Raw genomic sequence first — 20,414 nt, forward strand, 5'->3', positions numbered from 1 at the left:
AATAATGGGGAGTGCCTTCATACAAACGCCAAGGTCAAATGTATTGAGGACCCATTTCTGACCCACCTCGGCTGTGGCTGCCTCAGACCGCTTCAGTAGCTCACGAACGACTGTGTTGTCAGTTATTGGTTGATGAATAGGTGTAAAGTAGTCAACAGTTGATTTCCTTGGTGGCGGAGTTCCAGTTGCAGAGATGAACCCCCCTAGTCCAGGCACAGGCTGTTCACCACTGCTTCCAATATACCTGCTGAAGAGCCAGACGTAGTACTCTTCTTTCTTGGTAGTATAAACTGTTTCATTTTTAACAGGTGGTGTGAATGAAGAGCCATCTGGAAACACTGGTCCAATACGAGTGAAGTGCAGGGGTGGGAGGGTTTCTGGTGTATCAACTTTCAAGCTACGCTGTTTGGATTTATTCATCATTGGAAGCATTCGGACATTTGAATTTTGGATCCCGGGCTTGACCTCCTGTACCATGATTCCCCCAGCACTGTTGACAATATTGCTGCCATGAACATTCGTTGTAGTTTTGTTGAGGTTGTCCCACTCACAATGAAATACCATGTTGCCCTCTCCTGTCACAATCTGGGGTGTGAGATAGGTTGATACCTCATCCAGGACCTTGGCCAGTGCAGTTTCCATCTCTAAACCAAAATCATGTCTCGGAGTGACCAAGTCGGTGCAATATCTTGGTGAGCTGCTTGCTACGAAACAAGTGTCGAACGGTCACACACAGTAGCATGTGCTTTGGTAATTTCCATTTTCCATCGGACACTGCACGGCAAATGTCTTGCCCAATGGAGAATACCAGTCGCTTCAGCTTTTCACTTGTATCTACGTCTTCTTTTCCTGACATCACCATGCTTAGAAAACGAATGAGATCAGATGGTAGTAGATCATCACAGCTGAGGTCCATATCATCTAATGTTGGCGGCCATGGGAGGACTTTGGAGTCTTTGTAAGCCTGTAGAATATTACTGCGAAGAAGCAGAGCAGCGTTTTGGTATTTGTCTTTGCTACCAAGTGTGTAAACTTGTGCTAAAGCATCGTTAACCGAAATATTGGAATTGTACACAAGCCAAAAGGAAATTGCATCAAGTTTGTCATGATCAACCTTCAGAAAGGACACATGCTCCTTGATTGAATCATTTTGTAGACGTTTCAGGAGTTTCTCTGAGCGGTAGTTTTCATTCTCCTGCCCATTGCGTTTCAGTTCTTCAATATAGAGCAAGCGCAATGATGTTAGACGCAGGACTTCATTCCGTTGGATGACATGAGTTCGAATGTGCTCCCGTACAGAATTCAGTGCCTTCTCATAAGCGGCCGAAATCTTCGCGTGTTCAGTACGCTTTGGGTCATTTGCTCTGTTAACCCCGCGTTCAAAGTTAGCAAATGCGGTGTGGAATGATCTCAAACATGATGGGTGATGTTTTGCTTCTACAGCAAAGAGGTCTACATTTTTCACACGTCTATGAAGCCGAAACATGCCCATTTTTTCAGCTCTCGATTCAATTTGTTCCCATGCATTTTCCTTGTTTCTCCAAGATGAGAAATGGACAGGTCGTGCAGTTTTTCGATCAGCACCTTTGATCTCTACTTTCTCACAAAAAATGCACTCCTCTGAAAAGACAGGTCCAGTTGAATGTCTACGAGGTGAATGCAATAGCGAGGTGGATGCCTGTGGTTCCTCAGTTGTCTTATTTTCTATAAGATGCAGATTGCCAGAGAACCGCTGATAACACTGACGGTGATACCCATTATTTTCAAGGTCCTCGGGGACAGTCTCAGGAATCTGGTCGCATACAGACTGCATACGATAGGGAGATGCATGTGGCTGACAGAGCCGCAGGTCCCGGATTTCATGAAGGTGCTTTAGTTTATCAAATGCAGTTCCTTTGATTCTACTGAGTGGGGTAAAAGGCCCATGATCAGAGATGGATAACACATGAAGCATGCATACAGGTGCAGGTGAAGCAGGCTTTTTGCTCAGGCTGGTGCGTTCAGTGCTGGCAGATTCAGCATTCCTTCGCTTTGGCATGATGGCGAACTTATACCAAAACTATTACTCTGAAATGAGAAGTATAGGCCTATAACCAACATGATGAAGTGTTTTGAAATATTACTACCAATGACACTAAGTCATGCAAGTAATTGCATTAATTGTCTTATCAAATAGAGCTTGAGAGATTATATAAACACCTTTTACCTATCTGACTATAAGCAGACTAAATTATGATAAACCTAGAAAAGATAAACCTAGAATGATTCATAAATTGCTGAAAAACACACTGCTTCATCCAATATAAATGACACGGATTCAATGAATCACATCCTCTCCTATTCAGTAAAGTGTTGCCACCTATGATGAAATGATAAAAAATATTTCACTGCTTAATAAACACTAATTGGTAAGTACCCTCAGAATCTCTCATTACCTGACTATATCTCATTATAATAAAACAAATAAGCAAAAGGCACATTCAAATATAGTCTAATAATAAACATCAACCCATAAAACAAGGGTACAGACAACACGTTCTTCACGATTGCTATAACATTTGCAAAGATATGGTAAAAATAGGTTTTTCAGTAATGGCGGCACTAATTTGCATATCTTACATGTCAGGAACACATGTGGTCACTATGAGACTGGTCTTATATTGATGCTAGACCCTCAAAACCTGGGTCTAGACACCTATTTTTGCAGTTATCTGTTGTATTGGCGGAGTTATAGCGATTTTAGTATTTTCATGTAATGGCGGCTTAATTTGCATAAAATAGGCACTTGGGACAATATTTCAAATTTTTAACATAGCAAACCGTTTTCTACACATTTTTCCCCATAGGAAGACATCAATTAGAAATTGATTTCCGGGGGGTGCACGCAGACCCCCTCTATCAACTAGACTAATATATATAGAAAAATTTATAATAAGAAAGCTATGGCCTGGCGTCCACCGCACACTCCCCTCCATTAGAGACTGTGTAATTGAAACAAAAAGGTTGGAGTAACCAGCTGGGCCTACGTCTCAAACTGCTCAGCGTAATCTTCAATCAGGTCATTTCTCAATCAATCAATCGCTTGGTTTCAGTGGATAACTGGTGGTGTGTCATTGCTCTGGCACTACGAGCCGCCTTTCTGCACCGACTAATTTCTTCTCAGAGCTGTTGTTGTATTGTCTGGATACAAGTGGGTAGCTGGAGGCTATATGGTGACTGTCCTGGTAGTGTGGTCAGGCAGTCTGGGCTAGGCTCCTGGGTCGTCTGGTCGGTAGCTTGTCTCTTTCTAGGCAAGAGGCTCCGGTTATGGCTGGGCCTCTGTATCCTCTTGCTGGTTGTCAGAGAGGGTATGCAGGGTATCATAGCAGTAACTTTCCACGCCATGTTTGACACAAACTGGGCCCATCTTGGTTGGTTCACTAGATATATTACAGGGTCTGCTTGTCCCACCTGGCAATGCTTCTGATGCAGCATAAGTGGTTCCTTCGGTACGTGCTGGTAGCGGCAGGCGCAGACGTATACAGCAAAATGCTGCAGTACATGGGGTTTACCCTGTCTGGAACTAGTGACAAATTCACATAGTTCCTTGCGGGTTTGTTTTTCATACCATTAAGGGATGAAAGACAAACCCGCAAGGAACTATGTGACCTTCACCTTAATGGTACTATTATCATCAGTACCATTAAAAGTTGACTTGCAACAAAATTCACATTACAGTTCTTTGGTATCAAAAAATTCACTGTCTTACTCTGTTGTGTAGTAAGTGCCAAATGTGTGGAAAAGTGATTACAAGCCTTTAAAAGTTTAAAAACGAAAAGCCGCCGTAGACTGGAGTCACTTTATTTCTCTGATGTAGCCGTGAAATTTATTTATTGTCTTGTCACGGACGTTCTCACGTGAATTGAAAGCCCAATAAAACTTGTCGTAGCACTAGTTTATGACAAACACTTCGGGTTTTACCGAAGACCCGTATCAAATATAGATGCTCGCTACTTTACAGTTTTGTTTCGGCCTGGTCTAATCGGCAAGTCGTAATCTGATCATGTGACCCAATACTTCGCAAATAATTTTCGCAACACTTTTCGATTATCACAGGTGACCAACAGGCTCGTCATGATTATCAGACAATGATATGTACTCCTTCGAGGTTAGACTAAAAAATTATATGAATTTTTACGGCAAGTTATAAGATATCACTGCTAAAAGTGACAGCATTTACAATGACGATAAAACAGACGCGTAAGAACAATAGACATGGTTTTATTGAATGCTTTGAGTATATTTGTGAAAATATTTCGACGAATAAGGTTGCATGAAAGTGCAAACAGAAACCATCTAACACAGCTACGTCACATTTGAGCCATTTTGGAAAGAGAATCCAAATTACGGCGGTCTCGTGTGGCTGCGATTAACTGTTCATTTTTTAGCTTTTAAGAGCTTGTAGTCACATTCCCACATATTTGGCACCTACAACACAACAGAGTAAGACGTGGTGAATCTTTTGATATCAAATAACTGTAATGTGAATTTTGTTGCAAGTCAACCTTTAAGGTATGAAAGAGTCAGCTTTTCTGTCGAAAATTCTCATAGATCCTGATTGGTGCATCAAGTGCTTGCAAATCTTTGCTACAATGAAGTGTGACTGTTACCATTACTACTTAACTGTCTTTTCCAAATCTGAGTTGTTTCATAGGATAAATATATGGCTAACCTTGTTCTACAATAAAATTATTTTCCATATTTTTGTTTTCTAAACCTTTACTACACATGAGGGGTCACAGCTAACAGAGTGCAAATTTTTGTCTATAAACTTTTGACAGAACTTCAGGTTGGTCGGTGATTGTCGGTTCTGCTTACTACATAGCTGTTGTGCTTTCCCATGCCAACGAGAGAAAGAAAAGCTTCATTTACTATTTGACCATTCTACACTCAATGTGATAATGTTTTATCATCTGATGAGCCATGTCTACACCAACTTTGATTATTCTAGTTCCAAAATGGAGCCAGCTTTTTGATAGAAAGGTCATTGAGTGTCTGGCTATCATGCTATACCTGATCAAAGATTTTATAAACGTTTTAATCCAACATAATGAAATTCCTCTCACACCAGCACCCTGTGAGGATGGGAAAACGTGAAATATTGCAATTCATTTTTTTTTCAATATTAGCCCGCACTTCAGTCTTGTGGCATATTTTTTCTATTTGTAATGTTGTTTCGAGTATTGGCGCCTTTCCCATGAAGGTCTTTCATCAACACAAAGGAATTGTACCAATTATCCATTATCAGATTTGTAACAGACCAACCCTAAGGTTGAGCACTTTCTTGTATGCAACTCCCTGACTTGTATCTGTAATTTCCTGATCTTGACCACTGTATAGAACATTTCTACAGATGTATCCAGTGTCAAATTCAGCCAGAACTGCCTTTTCAAACCAAAACAAGGCTATATTTTGATGAACTGTTTGAATAAATTATGACCTTTGTACAGTAGGAGTGTCTCATTTATATAGCTATTTTGCTTAGGGCAATACACTTCGCAGAACGTAGGGTTGAGTTTCTCAAGAATTTGATTTCTATAGTTTACGCTGCTAGTTGAAGGAATGTTACTGTCAGCAATACAGAGACTGCTTGGACTTCGCAAAAACTTGTTGCGATGGGAGAGATAATGTTGTTTGGATCCGTACTCCAGTATGGTTTGAGAGTTGGCTTACGTACCATCTTGGTGAGCATGAATAATGCAAATACTTTTAGTTCATTCATAGTGATGGGCTTCTATCCATTGATTGGCGTAGTGCCAAATCAGTTGGTCTCCACCATACAGTTATCTCCCCCTAGAGTGATAACTGTGCATTCAACAACACGAGCGTTTCCGGTGCCAACAAGGAGCGTTTAGGCCACGCCCCTTTTTTGTGCTAGTCAATCGTAGTGATCGACAGAACAATAACGTCAGTCATGAGAATGATCATGAATTTCCAGTTAAGATAGTAATTATTGCTCATATTAAAGAAATGATGATTATAGTTTATTACTCTAATATATGCTTATTATTTAAAGCAATTCAATACCTACATGCATTGCAAAGGCACTGAATAGATGGTGTTAAGTAAGTGAGTTAATGCAATCAGTTACTCCAATGATATACAGCCCCCACACATGAGGGGCTGTATATCATTGGTTATTCATAGGTAAGATAGATAGTCATACTGGGGTTGTATTACATTGGTGTGATGGGAAGCTAATCGACTGCCATCAACTGAAAGTATTGACATTGTATGGTGATAGAGTGATTCATTGTCACCTCAGTTCACAAACAGCCCTTGCATGTAATATTAGATTTCAATACATATCAATCAAATACATAGACTAGCTTGAAGCAAAGATGTCCACTAGTTAGTGGACATCTTTGCTTGATGTAAGCATGTAAGCAAGCAAAAAGTTTGAAAGTTAGAGTGGCAAATGTTGTTATATGTTAGATAAAAATAAATTATACTTAATTATACTAAATTATAATTGTTTAAAAATAAAATAGACTTTTTATTACTTTATTTATTAAATAAAGTAATAAAAAAGTAGTTGTGAATTAATTTATTTATTAAATAAAGTGATAAAAATTAGCTATGATTACAATAATTTTTATTGTAATCATTGCTAAACAGATTATATTTAGCATTACTTGCTAATTATTTTACATTTAAACACATTTGCAGTTTCATTTTTCTTCTTAATTCATTTTAACAAAAAACTTCTTTCATGATATGAAGTTTAAAAGTTGTAGTTGTTTGGAAAAGCTTGCAAACCTTTAGAGTTGTTTTTTTCCTCTTAATTCATTTAAACTGCTTAAAAATATTTTCTCATGATATGAAGTTTAAAAGTTAGAATAGTAAATGTTATATAAAAATAAATTTTCTGTCCAAATACTTTTTTATTACTCGAGCAACACCGGGTAGTACAGCTCATAGTTGATGGCAGTTGATTAGCTTCCCATCACACCAATGTAATACAACCCCAGTATGACTATGTATGTTATCTATGAGTAACTGCTTGCATTACTTTCACTCACTATCTATTCAGTGTCTTGGCAAGTCATGTAGATATCAGGGATTATGTGTATGTCACAATTTCCATTTTCATAATTCATTTCCATATTATTTCCATTTCCATAACATTTCCATAATTCATTTCCATATTATTTCTATTTCCATAACATTTCCCTACTTCATTTCCATATTATTTCCATAATTCATTTCCATACTATTTCCATAAAAGTTCCATAATTCATTTCAATATTAATTCCATTTCCATAATTCATTTCCATATTAATTCCATTTCCATAATTCATTTCCATATTATTTCCATTTCCATATTATTTCCATTTCCATAATTCATTTCCATATTAATTCCATTTCCCTACTTCATTTCCATAGTATTTCCATTTCCATAATTCATTTCCATTTCCATAAAAGTTCCATAATTCTTTTCCATATTATTTCCATTTCCATATTATTTCCATTTCCATATTATTTCCATTTCCATAATTCATTTCCATATTAATTCCATTTCCATAATTCATTTCCATATTATTTCCATTTCCATAATTCATTTCCATATTATTTCCATAACATTACCCTCCTTCATTTCCATATTATTTCCATTTTTATAGCATTTCCATAATTCATTTCTATATTATTTCCATTTTCATACCATTTCCATACTTGTAAAATAAAATTTCCATATTCATTTCCCTAAAATTATGGAAATATTTATGTTTATGGAAATGAAAAAGTAAACATTTCCATAATATGTTTAGCAATCCCTGGTAGGTATTGAATTGCTTTAAACAATAAGCATATATTAGAGTAATAAACTATAATCATCATTTCTTTAATATGAGCATTAATTACTATCTCAACTGGAAATTCATGATCCTTGTTTAACCCTTCTCATGGCTGATGTTATTGATCTAGTCAATCACTACGACTGACTAGCACAAAAAAGAGGCGTGGCCTAAACGCTCCTTGTTGGCACCAAAAATGCTCGTGTAGTTATCACTCTAGGGGGAGATAACTCTATGGTCTCCACCAGCAGCACTAAAAGTCCAGAACAGTGGATTTGGCCTCCGTTCTCATTTTCAATCTTGGAACTCTTATGAACTGCATAGGTTGGTTTTCCTGTGGTTAGTTTTTCTGCCAATCCTAACCCTCTGCGAAACAGACAAAAATCTGGTTCATCGATACATGTATCATGCATTTGTATTGGCAAATTTGTCCTTACTTTTTTTTATTTACCTCCAGAGTTCTACTCCTTTTTTCAGTCAAGCCTGAAACCAACATTTTACATAAAAAGTAGGTGAATCAGAACCACACACTAAAACTGCTAAAGTACACCTGTGCACACCAATATAAATCTACTAGCACATCGGCACGTGGGTAAGAAAAGCTCAACTTACCTGTGTCAGATTCATCATTAGATGGTGAACTTTTTTCTGTTGCTGTCACTAGGATTTGGAATTGATGCTCTAACAATGCTCACATCAAAGACAAGCGTCTTATGGAAGGCAACTTATAATATGTGGGTTTTTAATTATCCTACTCTTTACTTTTTAGGGCCTATTTGTCAATGTAATAATAAACAACAAAAAAAGCTAAAGTTAGAGCAGCTCCACTCAATTAGTCATTCTTATCTATAGCAAGAAATTTATTCATTGCATTTTAGTTGCTTTATCACCAGAACTCATGATTATGGATCAGGCATTCAGTAGTCCCTCAAAGGCATATCATCTGTGTAACTACTAGCGCAAGTAAGAGGTTCAGTCAGTTTTCAGTAACTACAGGCATGTGCAAAAGGCTGTGCTTGAGGCTCACCTTTTCTCAAACATTTTTGCTGAAAAGTATTTACCTAAAATGAACGAAACATTATGTTTCACACATGAATAACCACAATATCTGTTTCATATTTGAGATCATGTCATAGCAGTTGTTGGCTGTATTTTAAGAAGTCTCTTCCTCAAACTCATGAATCGATGTTATTTGTTCTTGCAGTTTTATCCAAGGACGATGGAGTCTGTAAATGATCAGTTATACTGTGACAAGTGTGGAAGAGAGTACAAGCTGAGAAGGGCCTTAGAAAAGCACCAGATCAAGTGTGTAAAAGTTGCGAAACGGAAATCACTTGGACAGGCAGTTACTGAGTCTAATGATGGGGCACTCATCAAGTTGGCAGCAGATCTACCTGAACTGGTCGTCAAGAAAGTCCGAAGGAAAAGTAAATCTATGAAGGTTTCGTTTCCTTTTTGATATTTGTCGATGTTCTCAATAGATTTTGTAACAGGTTTCACTTTTACTTGATGAAATTCTTTGTTTTAATCTTGAACGGTTATAAAAAAGTACTACCACCATTTTGGTTTGTATTCTGTGTTATTCCCATTCTTATTATTCATGTTAGGTTGGTCTGTCTGAAGACTCTGGGAATGTTAATAAGACAGCAGGACATGGCCGAGGCAAGCCTAATCCTAAAAGTATCCTAGAACAGGTTGGTTTATCTGCAGATCATCTTCTGAATTGTCTATTCATAGTTCATGCACTCTTTTGGTTGCTATAACCTGTACACTTGCATCTATTTGGTTAAGTTTGTACACTGATCATTTTTGTACACTAGTCATGTTTGTACACTGATCATGTTTGTACATTGATCATTTGTGTACGCTGATCATGTTTGTACCCTCATCAGGTTTGAACACTGATTATGACTATAAACTGATTAGGTTTATAAACTGATGTACACTGAATGTTTTTTGTATCTTGACCATATACACGTATGTATGTCAATTACAATGAAACCTCCATTTGCACACCATGGTGCTCAGTTTTTCAACCTTTCCCCTGTGGTGACGTTTAATTAGAGGTGACATTTAAATAAAGGGTGACACTATTCTTTGACCAGGTCGTCAAATTTTTGGAAAGATAATTTAACTTTTTTATAGATGAAGCGATGCTAATGTCAACTATATTTTACACTCTCTTTTGAGCGAATCGACATTCTTGCCTCTGCAATAATTATAATAATACAACATTTCTGCTTAACAGTTTTAATATAGGTCGAGGTATCAGACCGTGTTAAACAAGCAACTATATTGATTATTAAACATTAGCCTGGTACTGTTATTAATTATTTTGGTTGTGTCGGTTTCAATGTTTTAAAGAAAAAAACCATAAAAAGTTTTGAAATTGAAGAGCCTAGCGCTAAAAGTGCTCAAGTCACAAAATGTCCAATTAAATCAGCAGCTCATTAAAGATTTAAAGTTTATGGTAAATCATACTAATAGCTTTTTTGAAACATCTTTCACACCTTCCTTGACTACTGTGTTAACTTGACATTTGACATGAGTTACGAGGTTTTTTTAAAAACGGTAGGCGGGTGAGCAAAAAAATGAATTATGGACTTAAGCACTTTTTACTCAAATTCCGGACTTGAGTACTTCTTGCACCGCGACATTGCTGTGGCCTAATACAATCTGTTAAAATGCTAGTATCCGACATAATACGAGACTGTGCAATATAATGTATGATCAGAATATATAATGAAGTTATCTTATGATAATATGATACATGACTGGAATATGAGACTAAACCATTGAGATAATTAATACTAAAAGGGGAGACCTGGAGAGTATAATGTGACTAAAATAATAAAACGAAACTATGCAATAAAGTAAAAGTTCTGCGCTCTACTCCCTATCATCATCATCATCTAGATCTGCAATGGCAGCACTGTATGGTTTAAGTTTGTCATAAAAAGTGACTCTCGCATCTAGATGTATGTGGGCGAGAAGCGCCTTCACATCGTTGTATTTAGCCTCTTTGATCGCGTGGAAGTTTCCTGGTGGGTAGGCCTGGCAAAGATTGGTAGGGTTGGTGAGATTCACCATCTTCATTCCTCTTTTCAAGATGATAACTGGAGTGGTACAGTCAGCTGTCATGGCAGTTCGGCTTGTCACCGTCTTTCCAAGTTGGAATCGAACTCCCCGAAATGCCGCAATACCAGTTACTGCTTTTACAACGGGCTCGTAAGCATCTTTATAGTTCATGACAGTTATAACTGGTGTGTCATCTGGTAGCATATCATCTGTCAGCGGGTGTTCAACAAAGGCTATCCGGAATGGTTTCTGTTGGTCTGTCGTTTTTATTAGGTTGACCCACTCCGACGGTAAAGTCACACGGTCCTTTTTCTTTCTTCTTTTCTCGATGCGACCAAAGTCTCTGTATAATAAACACTTCACGTTAGTGAACGTGTAAGATTACAAGATTGCAATATATTTTTTCTCGTAATAACGTGAACTTAGAATCACATAACCAGTAATAACATCTACTCACCGGTCACAAGGCATACGACTATGTCCATGTAGAGGGTACTTTACTTCGATCTCCTTGAGTGTGCATCCAGCCTTGTTGACTAGGCTACAGAGATAGGCGTAGATGTATCTGAAAAAAATAGAACACATGCATAAGCCTACCATTCTCATACTAGAAATATAAAAATACAACGCTTTAAAATGAGATGTGTAACTAACACTGTCATGACGTGTACTAACCTGTTCTTATTTTGCGAGAAGCAGTTGTCAGCAAAGATGGTCAGCTTAGTAATATTGTCCGGAAGCTTGAGCTCAATCGTCAAGGATTGAAATTACATCATTAGGGCCCTTCCCAGCATAATGTTCCGCATATAAGTACATGTAGGGCTGATCGGTAACCATGCTGTGTAAACATAGGTTGTGTATCCATAGCTGCCGCTTGTAATATTCTTGGCCAATTCCAGTTAATGAGAGTGGTAAGTTCTTTTCATAGTCCATACATATCACATCTGTATTTCCAGCCAGTTTCGCTGCTTCCAAATCTTCTTTCATTTGGACATTGAAGACGTCTGCCTTTCGAATGTGGAGCTCGTGTTGCGCCGTTAGCTCTCTAGCTTTCCCAGGATCCCCACCCATCTCGGCAGCTTTAATATCTGCGGTGAACTTTTCACATTTGTCACAAATATCACTCCGGGGATATCCGAATGCTATGTTAAACTCAAAGTTAAATATATCGTGGTACAGCCAGTATTTGACATCGTTACACTCTGGAGTATCTCGTATAAATAGCCGGTGCATTTCAGCAATGTTGAGTTCGGCATCAAGGTAGCTTTTATTCTCATTTTTTGAGCGACTATAATGACTCTCACGTGCTGGAAACTGCCTGATATGAGATCTTATCTTATCTCGAATATCTTCTGCAATCTTTGGATGGTTTTCAAGATTGCCACGTCCATCTTTGATGTTTATTGCAAAGTCGAGAACCTTTTTCTTCAACTGTGACTCTTTGATGCCAAGTGTGCCACAAAAAGCTGACTTGCAGACATCTTCTGTACGTGTTGGTAATGTGATAGAGTACGTGTAACTAGTGCGCTTCTTGGCGTCATCTTTGCGTGGTCTTCTTCTAATCTGTGCATCAGGTGTCACTGAAATGCAGCCACGTAGATATATATTTTGTCCATTGTGATCTGGTAAAGCATTGAAGTCTTCAAGGATTTTAGACAGTTCAGCTAGCGAAAACTTAGTGTTACATTTGCAGCGACACTGCACCAGCACCTGGACTCTTTCAGCCACCGCTCTGCCTCCATAAGATACATGCTGCTTCCCTAGAACAGATATAAGAAATTAATATAAACAACATGAACTTGATACAAAAATCACAAAGCATACACTGCACTCCACTAGGTGCACTGACAGTTACAGTGACACAGGAAGCTGCAGGATTGATTGGAAAATTTATCCAGAATTATATAATAATATTAGTAGTAAAGGTTTTATTCTAGGGCTCATTATCATAGCCTCCATATATTCCATCCTTCTATTCACTGAGATAAAGCTGTAATGAATGATTGATGAACTAGAGTCAGCTTGTTTGCTTGCCCATTATTGAATCACACTCACAGTCACATCACACTGACAAGGCAGATTGCTAGTTTCAAAAAGGTTGGTAAAAGCTTTGAAATTAGCCATTGGCTGTATTGGTACCAAATTACCAGCAGTCTTGGCTGTTTTTATTTCTTTTCTCTTCCACTTGCTTAGGGTATATAATCTCTTCTTAGCTGAATTTGGCTGCTCATTCTCTCTATTCTCATTTATATCAACATTGTCAGCCATTTTGAGAATCAACAATGAGTCACATGACTTCAACAATACATATGATTGGCCAACTATGGACTTATGAACTTATAGCATACAATCCTTGGACTTAAGTACTTTTAACTAGGAGTGGGATCCACCCCTCATAATTTCACTGCTTTAAACAGGGACTTAGGCACTTTTTTCATACAAAACAAGTGAGGACTATGTTGATTACACCCAGAAAAATTTACAAGAGATGACAACTCAAATTTTTTGAATTTGTGACTTGAGCACTTTTAGCACTAGCCTCTTCAATTAGAAAACAGACTTTACGTTTTTAATGGCGTTAAGAATTAAAGTTACAATACGACATAATGGCCGCTATTATGTCTTACGGCATTCCTGAGGAGTATTCTCATCGTTCATCAAAACGCTTTAAAGTCTTCAGCTAAGATTGTAGACCACATTACAGTCAAATTTAAAAACAATGGATATGATTTAGACCTAAGTGACTTTGAATCAGTGTAGTTCTGATGATTGTGATTATGATCTTCTCAGGTACACATCACTAAAATCATCGCAACCACTACAGCAACAACGTAATAATGGTTATTGATGTAATCAAGTCATTATTAGTACTATTTTGTGGACACTTCTGCTGATCGCTTTCTATTATTGGCTTGTCAAAATCGGAGAGTGTCACATTGGCGGACAAATAGAGGTGGCGGGCTATTAAAGGGTGGCGTTGCATTTCCAAACCTTTTTTATATAATTGTGCTCAATTAGAGGTGACATTCAAAGAGAGATGGCGTTCAAATAGAGGTTTTACACTGCGTTCGTACATCAATTGTATTATCCTTACTAAATGTAAGTTTTGGCCTTTCTTATTCAAAAATGACAATGTTTGAATGGAAAATTTAACAGTTGTTCAGGATTGATTCAGAAGATATTGAAGATGACTTAGTATTGAGTCATCACGAGCAGTTATAATTTGTGGTGCAGTCTTTTAAGGTAAAGTAAGTTTTACCTTCCATTTTAGGCTGATAAGGAAACAAAATTGCAACTCATTCAGTGCAATGTCAATGAAGTTCTGACAGAAGCTGCAAGCAGCCAAGTTCACCTCTGTCCAATAACCCAGCAGATGCCAGTATCCAAGCTGTCAAAGCTGGCCACTGACAGGAGGTGGTGGGCTACTGCTCGAGAGCCACCTGCAATGGAAAGTCTGCAAGGTTGACATTGAAGGAAAGGTTGTTGTAATTCAGTTGCAAACATGTGTGCTATTCTGTCAGGTATAAGTAATATGCAGTTTGGTGGTTCTGTAGAAAGTTTATGGGAAAATGACCTCAAAGCAGATAAAAGCGGTGGAATCACAACAAACCTTCAAAATAATTTAATCCATGATCAGACTAGTACAGTTTATGAAGCAAGGTTAGTATCATCAGCTTTACTATGTCCCTACTTATACTTGTGCTATGTTCTATTTCATTGAAAATTAATGGCATAGTGTATATAATTGTCATTTCAAATTACACATAAATTTGTTGGTTTCGGAGTTATCATCCTGCGTAGCTTTTGTGGTAAAATAACTCCGATTTATATGCAAATGCTCAATCATGTCTAAGCTTATGTACCTTGGGCAATTTTCCGATTGTCACTTTTCTTGTCTGATGATTCTTGTATATTTTACCTATTAAACAATTGTTGTGTAATAATTAAGGCTTTAGTCTGTAATATTTCCCAGAGGTAGCTGCACTTCAAACAGATCGGAGTGCAAAAATGGAGATAGCACACTAGCAATGCTTCAAAATAAACTGTTTCCAGGACCTACTGCCAAGGTGAAATTGACAAGACCTGTTGACATCAATGGGCAGGTAGATAAACATAGCTGCCATTTTGCCTACATTTTCTCACACTTTAATCAGTGTCATACGTGGGAACACTGATTGATGTTTATATTCTTTTTCGTAGTTGAAAATATTCTGTTGATCAACTTGAAGAGCAGCTAACAACTTGTTGTATGGGTTTTAGAGTGAAACATTTGTAAGACTACATTTGCTACCTAACTTTGTCATCTCCCTTCAAATGGTGTTAAACTGCATTCATACTAATCATAGCCTTTCGGTGGTTTATCCACTTTAGTAGTTCAACCAGACCACCTTTTGGTGGTTTATCCATTTGAGTAGTTCAACCAGACCACCTTTTGGTGGTTTATCCACTTTAGTAGTTCAACCAGACCACCGAGGTTACATTCATGTTTTTCACATTGACTTTACTAGTTCAGCATTTCAGACTTTAAACATTGACAAGTCGAATCCAATTACTCACAACTATAGAGCACAGAATCTTCACTTTCCGCCGGCAGACTTTAGTCTTTCACTCTTTTGCTACAAAATTAATTTCTTGACCGGAACATAAATACATATCTAGTAAAATAAAAGGCCGTATGAATTGTAATTACTTTTGAACCATATCGTCTATAAAAAAATATCTTAATAATAAATTAATCAATATAAAATTTTACATCAGCTGATTCTTTAAAAATGTCACAAGTGTTTTGCAGAATGAACCCTGGACACTTTTTTGTCAATTTTTCCTTGGACCGTTAGCGTGTTCAAGTCGGAGGATTCATCAATATTATTGCAGCTTATGGCTCGGTTAATTTTCTCCTAACTACCATATTTCCTATTTTTCTCCTGACTACCATATCTACTATCTTTTCTTATAACTATCATATCTACTATCTTTGTCTTTCAGCCTACAGACGCAACTGTCAGTGATGGAAGTGATCTTGTGAACAACCCTCTATTCTCTGATATATCTATTAAAACTAATGGTGATGTCTCTATCTGTGCTCATAAGATCCTGCTCTCTATAGTATATCCGGAGATTCAAACTGTGAGTTGTCTTTCCATTTTCCACTTCATGTTCTAATAACTTCTGAAAGCTAATATTTTATATTTAAGTGATGCTCCTTGCTAATGTTTTGCAGACTGTTTTGGTTGCAGTTGCATTTGTTGAAACACATTTTGTGGTTGAGAATTTTAAAAACCTCGAAAAGGAATAACTTTTGTTATTTTCATATTCATGTAAACTAGGTAAATGCCTGGCGTTCTGCACGTAATAAAATAATTAATCAGCGAGTTTGAGTAATTCACCTGGTAAGCTAGTAGTCCAAACCTTTACTATAATAATAGCCGTGAAGCTAGCTTGACGTAATGACGTTACGCGTGATGTCAAGCTTACCAATAATATTTTCGTAAGCCGTGCATAAGTATGTGCCCTATTATGCTATAGTATGGCAAAGACCGTTTTAGTGTATTTGGTTAGCTCGACGGTCTGCCGATCCGGAGATTCCGCCTTTAAATTCAGTGCTTAGCAAATCTTTTATTTCTAAAACTTTATCACTATAACTGGACATACGAACCACAGACAGACCAACACTGAGATTTATTTATATATAGATGGAATTTATATTTGTTACTCGAGGTTGGCCTTTTCTGGATTGTCACTTTTGAATTATGCATGGTCTGCCTTGTTGTCACCCACTTACTCATGTAATAATTGAAGCGAACTTTTATAAAGAGATGTCTCTGCTTGATTAATTCTCAGTCAATGTGACTTACGTTCTTAGTCTACATGTGAAGACAACTCTAATTATACTCAATTAGTATCACATAATCCCATAGATTTGAATCTAATTGGAAGTAAGCTCGAGAGATTAAGCTAACAGATGGAGTGTGAAGCTGCACTGCAGATGATTGCAACTGGAGTATTTTGCATATTTTGTCTTATTATCATATTTATGCAAATCTTACAACCTCAAAGTTGAGGATTGAGCAGAAATCAACTTTGCAGTAGCAATATGATGCAGTCCTTGTCGATATATAGCAGCACAGAATAGACTTAGATCCTGTAGCAATGCCTGATTTAGAAAAGTAGGTTTGGTAGTTAATCATTCCCAATTGTATCAGTCAGAGGATTCTGGTTCTCTTAAAGGTCTACGAAACATCAAAGTTAAAATGTGTCATGTTATGAAAACATTTCTCCTTGTATTAATTGTATTTATTATTGTAACTAGTACCCTGGTATACTGTGTATGCGGTGTACTGTGAGAGACCATCAGGCGTGTTGATAAAGTTCAGAGAATTAATATTTTCTCTATTATTCTGATTATCTATATAAAGTTCCTTTGGTGCAGTTGTTAGAGTGAGGGTCCATCATTGGTGCAGTTGTTAGAGTGGGGGTCCATCATTGGTGCAGTTGTTGGAGTGAGGGTCCATCATTGGTGCAGTTGTTAGAGTGAGGGTCCATCATTGGTGCAGTTGTTGGAGTGAGGGTCCATCATTGGTGCAGTTGTTAGAGTGGGGGTCCATCATTGGTGCAGTTGTTGGAGTGAGGGTCCATCATTGGTGCAGTTGTTAGAGTGAGGCTCCATCATTGGTGCAGTTGTTAGAGTGGGGTCCATCATTGGTGCAGTTGTTAGAGTGAGGGTCCATCATTGGTGCAGTTGTTAGAGTGGGGGTCCATCATTGGTGCAGTTGTTAGAGTGAGGGTCCATCATTGGTGCAGTTGTTGGAGTGAGGGTCCATCATTGGTGCAGTTGTTAGAGTGAGGCTCCATCATTGGTGCAGTTGTTAGAATGAGGCTCCATCATTGGTGCAGTTGTTGGAGTGAGAGTCCATCAGGCCAAAAGTTGTGAGTTCAAATCCAATCCAATATGATGCAATATTTTTTCTAAACCTGCAAACATGGCTTCGAACAGACAGAGATGGCTCATAGTAAAAATTATAATAAAAGTAGTCATAGTAAAAATCTTTTTTTCAAATTAGATATGATAATTTTAGAGGCATATTTGTTTATGTTTTAAAGACAATATCACTACAATTCTCAGTTGTACAAGATTTGTGGTAACTCTGAACAACAGTTTGTAGGAATCCTTCAGTAAGTCATTTATAGAAATCGTCTCCCATGTCTGTTCTTATTTATACTCTGTGGTTTGTATGTACTTGTAGTTTCTAAAGTCACACAAGCAAATTAATCTCTCAAGCCTCAGTCCTCAGGATGTGACTGTATGGCTCACTGCTGTATATGCACGAACCTTAGGTTGTCTCAAGGATGAATTGTCTCCTCGTGCATTAGACACTATTTCACAGTGAGTATCATGCACTGTGTTATTGTTTACTCCTAGTGCTGATATGCTGGAGTTGTCCTCACTCATTGACCAGATATGTTTGAACTGGATCTCTGCTATTAGTTGCCGTTTATTTCTGTTCAGAAAGATGCACGCTATTTTCACAGCTCATAAATTCGCTTGTTTCCTTGCAGCATTGCTGGATCAATAATAACATTGTAATGTATCTTTGAATATTGAGAAGCACAGCAAGTTCTTGCAATATGTGATACTGTTGTTACTTATACAACTCTGTAATGCTAGTCCTAAACACTGTATTATTGGCTACTGCTGACGCTGTGGCTGTTATCTACACTGTGGCAGTGCAGAGTTCTGTATGGCCATGTGTTTTTCACGTATACTTGTACCAATATATTAGAATTTGTTATTCCTATAGATAAATAGACCAGTTTTAAATAGGAGCTATATTGGAGTTGTGCTCTTTTTCACAAAAATTTGTGTCAACTAAAAAACTAGTTGTATTGTTTATAGTCATAAGGAACCATGTTCTCGCTATGTATTTACTATATTACATATAAGCTGTAACAAGGTACACAGTAAATTAGGTTATGATCATTGCTGATATGCCACAGACTGCAGATTTTTATGCATGCTCCTTGCAACTGAGTTTTGTAAAAAACCTCTATTAATGCAATAACATTCTGTTGATCCTTGCAGATTCATAGACTTTTCTTCTACCTGGAAAGATTCTTCAGCCAATCATATTTTAGCTAACAACAACACTAAAATGTCAAAAAGCGTTTCCGAGTCCAGAACTGCTCCTAGCCGTAAGAAACAAAAGTCTCACTCTAATTCTCTCCTTGACCAGAAAGGAGGTGTGACATCTCAAGATCAGCCAGATAGTCAAACCGTTACAGAGTCATCTGCTGCTGTAGATACCAACATGGCTTCATTGGTCAAACCTCAAAAAAGATTGAAATCAAAGTTGATAGACAGAAAAGGGGTCACACCCAAACCCTCTTCCCACATGAAGATTTCTCCACTCCTTTCTACTGTTGGGACAGTAACTTTAGTTAAAACAGATAGTGTTGCTATGACAGCGTCAACCAACATGTTGTCTGATATGACCGATAGTGGGGATGCTGGTATTCATGTTCCTATAGTCAGCACTGTAGATCAAATAGCATAATCTATTCTTACAGATTGCTGCCATGAAAAGAGTCAGGAAATTACACCATTTGAAGATAATCACCGTTTAGTAGAATTTTTGCCTAATCATCCATTTACAGACAGTAACATCAGGTCAGAGGTTTCACACCCTTCTCATTAATACTTGGTTCCTGCTGTAAAAGTTAATTGTGCATATAAGTTTGTTATTGAGTTGATGGCGTCTCCAGTAACTGTATCAGACTTGCTATCAGCACATGGTGTACGCATGGTTAGAGGAACCCTATTATTGTCTTTATGTTTTTCTTTCCGAACATTTGCTGAAGTTTTGGGAGTATCCATAACCCTTCATAGAAATAGTCTCAAAATCACCAACATGGCAGGTTTTATCATCTCTATAATAGTTACAAACATCATGTCTGATTCAAACATTTTCAAAGCAAATGAGAATTACTATATCTATTATTTGAATATGTTAGTTTGTTAGTAAATTTTTGTTTAAATATGGTATTTTTATTATATTAATTATGTAAGTATTTTTCTGGTCGCAATGAGATTACAATAAGTAGTAATGCATAAATGTTCTCCCTGTCGCATTTTATAGTATTTTTACAAGAATAAGTATTAATAGTATAACAACCTCTAAATATCAACCGATAAATTCTATTACTTTGTAATCATCAGAAACATTCTACAATTATTTTTAATGGAACACCTTTTTTAATTGAATTTTATGCAAATAATCAACATTTCAGTATATTCATATTAAAGGTTTCTAAAATATGTCGAAGATGCAGACAATCATAAATACCAGAAGTTGGCTCTCGATGCTTGCCGCTATATTCTCGATCATACCACCAGCCTTAGTTCCACTCCGCAGTTGGGGTGTTTTGCTTCCCTCCCCAATCTCTGCTACCGCACTAAACCCATCCCAATCACTGTCCTCAGTATCTGCCACAAGCATTTGGATA

At 37.3% G+C, this 20,414-nt stretch overlaps 1 protein-coding gene across 1 annotated transcript; it reads left to right on the forward strand.

The window, feature by feature from the left end:
- The first annotated feature begins 3,616 nt into the window (after nucleotides 1–3,616).
- LOC137407004 (uncharacterized) lies at nucleotides 3,617–20,150 on the forward strand. The gene is made up of 9 exons (XM_068093605.1): nucleotides 3,617–3,661; nucleotides 9,040–9,276; nucleotides 9,443–9,529; nucleotides 14,185–14,374; nucleotides 14,468–14,573; nucleotides 14,887–15,016; nucleotides 15,900–16,040; nucleotides 18,158–18,297; nucleotides 18,994–20,150. The coding sequence occupies exons 1-9, from the start codon at nucleotides 3,617–3,619 to the stop codon at nucleotides 19,463–19,465; spliced, it is 1,548 nt and encodes a 515-aa protein (XP_067949706.1). The 3' UTR covers nucleotides 19,466–20,150.
- The last annotated feature ends 264 nt before the right edge of the window (nucleotides 20,151–20,414 follow it).

Source organism: Watersipora subatra, chromosome 10 (genome assembly GCF_963576615.1).
Source record: "Watersipora subatra chromosome 10, tzWatSuba1.1, whole genome shotgun sequence".
NCBI lineage: Eukaryota > Metazoa > Bryozoa > Gymnolaemata > Cheilostomatida > Watersiporidae > Watersipora > Watersipora subatra.